We start from the raw sequence: 9,681 nt of genomic DNA on the forward strand, positions 1-9,681 counted from the left end.
TGAAATATGAATTACTAGCTCATGCCCGATATGGCGAAAGGCTCGCCTGATCTGATGGGACAGAACACACTTGGCAAAAAGCGGGTGCCTTGGCGCTTCTCCATACCCCTTCGGGTTAAATGAATTTATGATTAATAATAATATCTCCTGCGTGGCTGATCTCCGTTGAGATTTGCCATAGCCGAAATTCGATTTGGAGCTCTACCCTAAAGGTTCTAAAACTCGAATGAATTTACCAATTCCATTCCTAATATTCCGTACGCTCAATTACGCTCTGCTCTATATTATTGTTAAAGCGGGAGAGGAAGTAGGGAAGGAACATGTGCTCTCGACTTTACCAACAATATATACTTTTTTCATTCTCCGTATCAACTTGCCAGCCCTCCCCCAAGGCCATTGGCTAGCGACGCTCTTGCTATACCTATATCTCCTGCGTGGCTGATCTCCGTTAAAATTGTCCGTAGCCGAAATTCGATTAGGAGGAAATCATCCGTGGTTCAGGTCAACGTAAACCGAGGTCCATAATAATTTACGTCGTGGTTTATTTATTTAAACTCTTTATTGCACATCTTAAACTCAGATATCCCAATTATTGTTTATGTACTTTTTAATGTTATTATTTCTGTGTTCTTTTTGTTGCAATATAGTTAAGTTATTATTATATTTATTTATTATATATCAAGTCTCTTGGAAAAGTAAATATACAATAGATTATGAACAAATAGGAAATACAAATGGAGGTATTATCCCAAACGACTACTGGTGGTAGGTTTCTCATATGTGGGAGTCCGCCCTAGATAGGTACCACGCAATTTCTGCTGCCAAGCAGCAGTGTGAAGTCACTGTTGTGATCTGGTTCGAAGGAAATTGTAGCCAGTGTAACTACTGGATATAATAAGACTTACCATCTCATGTCTCAGGATGGAGAGCGCAGTGGAATACCAAACGAATACCAAATACTTTGTAATTTAAAGTGTTGTGTTTTTACTGTTTATGGTTGTATCGCTAACCATCAGGTGAACGGCAAGCTCGTCCCGTCATTCAAAACAAAAAATATCTCAATAAAACAACAAATAAAACACAATTACATTTAATGAAATATGAATTAATTGCACACTAATCGTTTTCGATAAATGGTCCGATAGGATATCATAACCTCTTCTAATTGGCGAATATCCGCGATGGGTTGAAAGAAAGAAGAAAGAAAATACGTTTATGGCTCACACCAAACATAAATTATAAGTATTAATAGTAATTAAAACAAGACTTAAACCCTAACAGGTATAACAAGCAATGTGTACCGTACTTATTGAACAATTGTGTGAGTCTGAATGAGGTCCCATCTCAGCTTAAATGCTGCAACATGGCAATCGTTGCAGCGCTGGTTTTCAGATGGTTCCCTAAGTAATGCCACGATCAGCACCACCTTCCAGTAAAATAATCAAAATTATATCGATATCGGACTATTGTGCGTGAAAATAAAAAAATTGTAAGTGATAAGACAAATTGACAGTCCCTACGTAAAGTATCGAATCTGCAAAATTGCATTTTTCACAGTCAATACTTTGCGTAGTGACTGTCAATATTTAAACGATCCTTATTAAAATGAATTGCATTTATTTAAGACAGTAAGGATCGAAGTGTTTATCGCCATGGTAATAACTAAACAAGCGATGTAATTCGAAGGTGCCTATGTAAAGTATTGACTACAAAATGCAATTTTGCAGATTCGATACTTTATATAAGGACCGTCGAAATGAACATTTAAAATAATAAAAATTGCAAAATTGGTATCGTTAATTGAAATCGGATGTCAGCGGTAAAGTTGCGTTTACTTTCTGTCTGAACGGTAGATCGTAATTTGGGGTGCGCTGAGCCAATCGTCATCTATTGCTTGTACGTTGTGGATGTCGCTCACTGGACCCGCCACTGGTGTGTAGCCTTCTCCTCTGTACACTACACCTGAAATTACAAATATCCAGACATTAAACAGCTAATAGCGGCGATACCCTAGTTGGGTGTGGAACGGACTGCCAACACATATGTCCGCAGCTTCAAATCCCAAACACACCTCTGACTTTTCTAAAATCATGTGTGTATTCTTTGTGAATTTATCGTTCGCTTTAACGGTGAAGGAAAACATCGTGAGGAAACCTGCACATCTGAGAAGTTCTCTATAGGAATTTCGAAGGTGTGTGAAGTTTACCAATCCACATTAGGCCAGCGTGGTGGACTAAGGTCTAATCCCTCTCAGTAGTGGAGTAGGCCCGTGCTCAGCAGTGGGCAAGTATATAATACAGGGCTGATATTATTATTAAACAGCTAAATATAGACCGGATATTGGACCAAATTAATCCTCTAAAAGTTATTAGCAATTGGTAATTCAATTCAATTCAATTCAATACATTTATTTCAGGATAGTATACATCCATAGTGTTAGTAAATTACAATAATTATATTAAATGTTAGTACGTACAGTTTACATATAAAATAAAAGTCAAGAATAAGACAAAACATTACAGCGTGCGATTCACTGATCCACCAGCTGAGCAACAGGTTTATGCAGCTCAAACCAGTGTCCCACAAAATCGCTTGTACAGTCATTGCTTACAAGGGCTACAATGCTGTTGGGCGCACGCCAAACCCTGCGCATCAGTGATTTCGCGCGCTTTCAAGTAATAATGTGTAATAAGTCGCTGTCTTTTGTTTGTGGAGTCATATAGAATGTCGACTGACGAGAGATGATTAAACATTTTCATAAACTTTCATATCACAAATGAATTCTTAAGTCTACGCGAATATTAGACATTGATATAAAACTATTTTTACGGATTTTATTGCGGTTATTTATGTTGTTATTTTCTCCCGGTGTTTAAGACTGCTGGCTATGTGATCACGGTGCGGAGTCAGTTAAATAGTTTTATTTATATTTCCCATCACAATTTAACTTTAATTTAAATTTTAAATATATAAAATGCATAAAATGAAATAAAATTTTATATTTTTATATAAAAATGAATCCCTATTTCCCTTGGTCACGCCATCACGCGTGAACAGCTGGACCGATTTCACTATTTTTTGTTGTGTTTGTTATTGTCAGGAGAAGGATATTATGAAAGAAAAAAATCAAAAGATTGCGCAGAAAATTAGAAAAATTAAGAAAACTTAACGAAAATATTAATTTTATATAACTGTTAATTGTTTGAAATAACTGTCAGCGATTGATAGAATGTACGCTGCAAATTCATAGTTAAGACGGGTCACCATCAACTCAACTAGTTTTTATATAAAAATGAATCTATTTCCCTTGGTCATCGCATCACGCGTGAACGGATTGATCAATTTCGTTAATTCTTTTTTGTTGTATTAATTATTGTCAAAAAGTACTTATCAAAGAAAATTACGGAAATTGAGCGGAACATTGGCAAATTTAACGACAATATTAATTTTACATAACTATCAGTTGTTGACAGAATGCGTGTATCATAGAGCATTGCACTACATTACTTATAAAAAATTCGCAAAACTGTGCTTAGTTAAAACACAAATTTACCCGATCAGCTGTAAGTCAAAACCCACCATCTTGCCTCTTAATAAGGTTTAAACTAGGAACCGGCGATGTTTATGATAGCTATTTATATAATTCACACCTCTTCATGCTAAAATAAGGTTATAAGCATTGACGTATATTGTATAGACACGAACGTCAATATAAACTATTTGAAACTTTTAAACTAAAATGGCAACCAAAACGTCAATGTTATAACCTATTTATTCACTTGAACAACAAATCATTTTACTTATTTGACTAATATTTTTTATTCAAATCCAGGTTTACACTTAGACTCGAGTATATCATGAGCGCCACTCCGTACACAACCACAAGCTGTCAATATTGATCATACTAGTCAGTTTGAACGGATTGCAGTTCAATTCAGTTGAACACAATGAATGTTCAGAACGCTAAATCTAGTACGTAGTACATATATATCGATGGTTATAAGAAAGACTGTACATTTTTGAATATTTCTTTATTAATAATACCAATTAGAATATATTATTCATAGTTAAGCCAGAACTTCTTTCAGATCGTCTTTGTTACATAGTGATGTAGTCTCAGCTTACTAAAGTGACATCACTATGTGGCGTCCTTCCGGCCACTGGCACTTCCACACACGTCCCGATAGCGTCTGGTCATGTCTGATTATAATTATGTTTATAGTCTTAATTAATAAATATATATTGTCATAAACGACAGTGTCATTATTCATCAAATACACAACCACAATACATGGTGTCAGAAGTCAATTCAATCAAAAAAGAAAAATGTCTAAAAGCGATGAAGACACGGCAAGTGGCGAGCGGCAAGAAATGGCTTCCAAATCGCCAAAGAAGCTCAACATTATGGGTAATATCAAGCCCATGAGTCTAGAAGGAAATCTGTCCACAAACTGGAAGAGATGGTATCAAAGTTTTGTCATTTTTATGAAAGCGAGCGCCATTTTTGATGAGCCGGATGACCGCAAAGTGGCTGTCTTGTTGCATTTCATTGGCAACGAATGTCTTGATATATTCAACACTTTCAACCTAAACATAGAAAATGTAAAATTTTCGCAACTGGTCGAAAAGTTTGAACAATACTTTGTACCTAAAAGAAACATTACATATGAGTGTTACAAATTTTTCACTACAAAACAAAAAGTAGATGAAAGTCTAGAAGATTTCCTAACTCGTCTTATAAATAAGAGTAAGTCATGTGAATTTGGTAGTCTCCAAGATAGAATGATAAAAGATATTTTCATCACTAATATGCATGAAACTTTTCATCATGTCAGAGAAAAGTTGTTACTTGAAGAAGATCTGTCATTAGAAAAGGCGCGAAACCTTGCTAAAAGCATTGTGTCAGCGAAAACACATGCAGAAGAATTTAAGGAGTCTTCTTCCAATGTCTTTTATCAATCTCAGTCATCAACCAAACCACAGTCACGAGCGAGCTCAAAGTCAAGAGCCAGGTCGCAGTCTCAAGATAGAACAAAGTGTACTAAATGTGGTCAAGTGCATAAATACATGTGTCCTGCTAGATATGCAAAGTGTAGAAAGTGCAAAATTAGAGGACATTATGAAGCGTGCTGTAAGTCTAAATCTGTTAAACTCATACATGTAGCAAAAAGTGAAAATGTCAAAGTTAATGTGTCAAATAATATGCTAATAGGGAATTTAAATTCAAGTCACTCTAAAAAGCAGAATGGAGTATTGATTTAACAATTAACAACATCAATATAAAATGCATATTGGACACGGGCAGTGATGCCAATGTAATGTCATATAATTTATTTAAGTCACTAAATGTTGTCAAAGAATTTTCACCTTGTCATGCTATAGTAACTTCTTATTGTGGAAATACCATACCAATATTAGGTCAACAAACATTTAATTGTGTTTTTAGTATTGGTAGTCAGAAACAGATAAAAAATATTAAATTTATTATTGCAAAAGTGTCGTCACCAACTGTACTTGGTAAAAATACTTGTACAGAATTGGGTCTAGTTAAATGAGTGTTTAATATTGAAAAATTAAACAACTGTCAAAGTCAAAATAATATGGTTAGTCTAACTAAATGTCATAAAATGTCAAAATTTACAAATAGCAATATAAATTGTCAATTACAAGCACATGAAAATAATTCTGAATTTAAGTCATGCTATGTCAAAAAAGATACTCATATAGAGAATCTTTTGTCTAAATTTAAGTGTGTATTTGATGGATTGGGCTGTCTACCAGGTGAATGTCATATCACAATTAATAATGATATCCGTCCTAAAATAGATTCACCTCGGAAAATTCCATTCTCACTTCATGATAGACTGAAGAAGGAACTAGACAACATGGAAAGTATGGATGTCATCTGTAAGGTCACTGAGCCAACATCATGGGTAAGTTCACTTTTATTAGTTGAGAAAAGAATGGTCAACTTAGAGTCTGTCTTGATCCAAGAAACTTAAATGAAGCTATATGTCGATCACATTATCCAATACCTACTATTGATAATGTACGATCTAAGTTGCATGGTGCATCATATTTTTCTACTCTGGATGCGAGTAGTGGATTTTGGGTAATCCGTCTGGACTTAGAAAGTTCAATGTTGTGTACATTCAATACTCCTTTTGGTCGGTATAGATTTAAAAGATTGCCATTTGGTATTAATTGTGCCCCTGAAATATTTCATCGTATTATGACTGAAACATTTGGTGTTTTGCCTGGAGTTATGGTCTATGCTGATGATATATTAGTCTATGGCAAGGATCGTCAAGAACATAATAAAAATTTACAAAGAGTATTAATGAAGGCACAACAAGTCAATTTAAAATTTAATAAAAGTAAGTGTAAATTTGGTCACACACAAGTCAAATACTTAGGTCACATATTTTCACAACAAGGTGTGTCACCGGATCCAGAAAAAGTCAGGGCTATCAAGGATATGCCGTCTCCTATGTGTCTTAAGGATCTACAAAGGTTTCTAGGTATTTTAAATTATTTAGGAGCATTTATTAAAAACTTGTCAGAGGAAACTGAACCTCTCCGTCACTTATTAAAAAAGTCAAGTGAATGGCTATGGAATGAAAGTTATGAAGCTATATATACACGTCTTAAGAATATTATTTGTCAGGCACCAGTATTGTCACATTATAATGTCAAAAAGTCAGTTCTCTTGTCAGTAGATTCAAGTCAGTCAGCAGTCGGTGCAGTCTTGCTTCAGGATAATCATCCAATTTGCTATGCTTCTAAAAATTTAACGTCAAGTCAGAAACATATGGCACAGATTGAAAAAGAATTATATGCCATTGTCTTTGGATGTATTCGTTTTCATCAATATGTCTATGGTAAAATAGTCTCTGTCGAAACAGATCATCGTCCATTAGTTACTTTATTTAAAAGCCTTTAGCAGAAGTTCCAACGCGTCTACAGAGGTTAATGTTGAGAATACAAGCTTATGATTTAAGAGTGGAATACAAACCTGGTATTAAAATGTACATAGCTGATTCATTGTCTCGAGCAGCTTTACCAGAGTCCAGTGAAGATGAGCTGGATGAAGATGTCAGGGTTCATGTCAATATGCTTGTTAATCACTTACCTATTACAGCAGAACGTCTCCAGTGGCTCACCAAGGCTACGGAACAAGATGAAAGTCTGCAACTACTGAAGAATTACTATCAAAATGGATGGCCTGATAGAAAATCTGAAGTCAATAAATTAGTCTTACCTTATTGGAACTGTCGTCATGAAATACATGCTGTCAAAGGTCTGCTATTAAAAGGTAACAGTCTTATTATACCTAAAGAGTTGAGACCAGAAATTCTGAAAATGATACATAGTGGTCATCAAGGTATAGAAAAGTCAAAAATTTTGCAAGAGGTGTTGTATATTGGCCATTAATGTCACATGATATACAGCAATGTGTAGAAAATTGTGAAATCTGTTTGTCACACAGAAATGCAAATCCTCCACAACCTCTAATGTCTCATAAGATTAGTTCTTTTCCTTGGGAAAAAGTCGGTATAGATTTTTTACAATTTAAAGGTCAAACTATTGTTGTTGTCGAAGATTACTATTCTAATTATATAGAAATAGCTAATGTCAGCTCAACAGGAGCAAAAGCATTAATAAATGTTTTGAAACCTATATTCAGTCGTCACGGGATTCCTGTAAAAATAATGTCAGATAATGGTCCACCCTACAGTTCACAAGAATTTAAGCAGTTTATAGATTCTTGGGGTATATGTCATACAACGTCAAGTCCTTACCTATCACGGTCAAATGGATTAGTGGAATCTGGAGTGAAAATAATAAAGCGCATACTTACCAAATGTGCTGAGTCTGGAGATGATCCTCATCTTGCCTTGCTGCAATATAGAACCACACCTAGAGGAAACTTACCGTCTCCTGCTGAATTATTGATGTCTCGTCGTCTCAGAACACTAATACCTACCGTTGTTAAGCATCTGCAACCTAAAATAACAAGTCATAAGGAATATAGGAAAATAAAACAACATAATAATGTCAAACAGAAATTTTATTTTTGATAAAAAATCTAAGGAGTTGTCTAAAGTCAAGAAAGGAGATAGGGTGATGTTCAAAAAATCACCTGATTCTAAATGGCAATCTGGAAAAGTCATAAAGGAATGTGATGAACCTAGATCATTTATTGTCGAAGCCCCAGATGGGTGTACATTTAGAAGAAATAGGCAACACTTGTTATGTCCTCCGTCTTCAAGTCTTAATAAGGAAAATATTCCAGAAAATTTAACAGAGAGTCAAGAAATAAGTCAAAGTCAAAAGGAGGAAGTGAGAAAGGAAGAACCTATAAAGGGTATACTTAAAACTAGAAGTGGTAGACAGGTCAATCTCCCAGTCAGGTTTCAAGATTAAGTATATGTTTGATAAATGTCAAGTGTAATTGTCTAAGTAAATTTTAAGTCTGTAAGTTACACAAATGTATAAGTAACATATCATATAAGTTAAGGAATGTAAAAGTTATAAGTCAAATGTATATGTTGTCATTCTGTGAAACTAGTCTTAAGTCTCAATTGTCTTTGTTAAAAACAAAAAATGAAAAAGGGAGATGTTACATAGTGATGAAGTCTCAGCTTACTAAAGTGACATCACTATGTGGCGTCCTTCCGGCCACTGGCACTTCCACACACGTCCCGATAGCGTCTGGTCATGTCTGATTATAATTATGTTTATAGTCTTAATTAATAAATATATATTGTCATAAACGACAGTGTCATTATTCATCAAATACACAACCACAATACAGTCTTGTATTTTACTTATATTTATAAAATCACGATCACTTACCATAGTTTTCGTTAATTTCATTGTTTTCTTGTACAGGGTGCGCTTGTACGAACACAGCGACCTGCAAACAAATACATAATTTAGATTCCGACAATGTTAACTCTACTAGTTACAAACAGTTCTTTTCAGAAACCAGGTAAGAAACTCTAGTACGGCTCCCAAAATTGGTTTAAGGTTAGCAAGGAAAAAAATAAAATGACTGGTGGTAGGGCTCTCATATCTGAGAGTCCTCCTGGGTCAACCACCGCAATGTCTATTTCTATCAAGCAGCAGTGTGTAGTCACTTGTGTTCCGGTGTGAAGGACATTGTAGCCAGTGTAACTACTGGACAAGACGTAACATCTATGTCTCAGGATGGCGAGCGCAGTGTAATACCAAACAATGATTTGTAATTCAAGGTGTTGGTATTTCTACTGTTTACGGTCGTATCGCTTACCGTCAGGCGAACGGCAAGCTCGTCGCAACACTCATAGCAATAAAAAAAACTTTTATGTTATTGTTTAGAGCAGTCCATTAACATGTTCGCAAAATAGGTAATAAAAGAATTTTTAACTTCCCATGCGCGTGCACAATTCTCTGGCCGCGTAAATAACGCGTTTCGAGATCAGTCTACACTCCATATATTATGTATACCTGATTTAGAACAGGCTGACATAATTAATGGCGATGGTTAATATGGAACGCAATAAAATAATTTATTTGAACCTGTATAATGTTATACATTATTTAGATTCCAACATTATAAACTCTACCACCAATTCGTGCAGTTCTCACCAGAGAACGGGCAAGAAACTCTGGTGTTGCTCTCAAAATCGATAGTAT

The 9,681-nt window shown here is 35.1% G+C and overlaps 1 protein-coding gene across 2 annotated transcripts; it reads left to right on the top strand.

Annotated features, from left to right (window-relative positions):
* Nucleotides 1–4,103: 4,103 nt before the first annotated feature.
* LOC119191078 lies at nt 4,104–8,056 on the top strand. Of its 2 annotated transcripts, none has more exons than XM_037444958.1 (3): nt 4,104–5,131; nt 5,827–5,933; nt 7,142–8,056. In XM_037444958.1, the coding sequence occupies exons 1-3, from the start codon at nt 4,327–4,329 to the stop codon at nt 7,199–7,201; spliced, it is 972 nt and encodes a 323-aa protein (XP_037300855.1). In that variant the 5' UTR covers nt 4,104–4,326; the 3' UTR covers nt 7,202–8,056. The 2 variants fall into 2 exon arrangements, with proteins under 2 accessions (XP_037300855.1, XP_037300856.1); XM_037444959.1 differs by having other exon boundaries at nt 7,145–8,056.
* The last annotated feature ends 1,625 nt before the right edge of the window (nt 8,057–9,681 follow it).

The sequence above is a fragment of the Manduca sexta genome, unplaced genomic scaffold (genome assembly GCF_014839805.1).
Source record: "Manduca sexta isolate Smith_Timp_Sample1 unplaced genomic scaffold, JHU_Msex_v1.0 HiC_scaffold_1001, whole genome shotgun sequence".
NCBI classification, from domain to species: domain Eukaryota; kingdom Metazoa; phylum Arthropoda; class Insecta; order Lepidoptera; family Sphingidae; genus Manduca; species Manduca sexta.

Excerpts from the sequence above, each read along its gene's own strand:
- LOC119191078 (XM_037444958.1), top strand. The coding sequence starts at position 4,327 with ATGTCTAAAAGCGATGAAGACACGGCAAGTGGCGAGCGGCAAGAAATG. Across the intron at positions 5,132-5,826 it reads AGGACATTATGAAGCGTGCT|ATTCACCTCGGAAAATTCCA; the intron begins GTAAGTCTAAAT and ends GTCCTAAAATAG. Across the intron at positions 5,934-7,141 it reads TCACTGAGCCAACATCATGG|CAGAACGTCTCCAGTGGCTC; the intron begins GTAAGTTCACTT and ends TACCTATTACAG.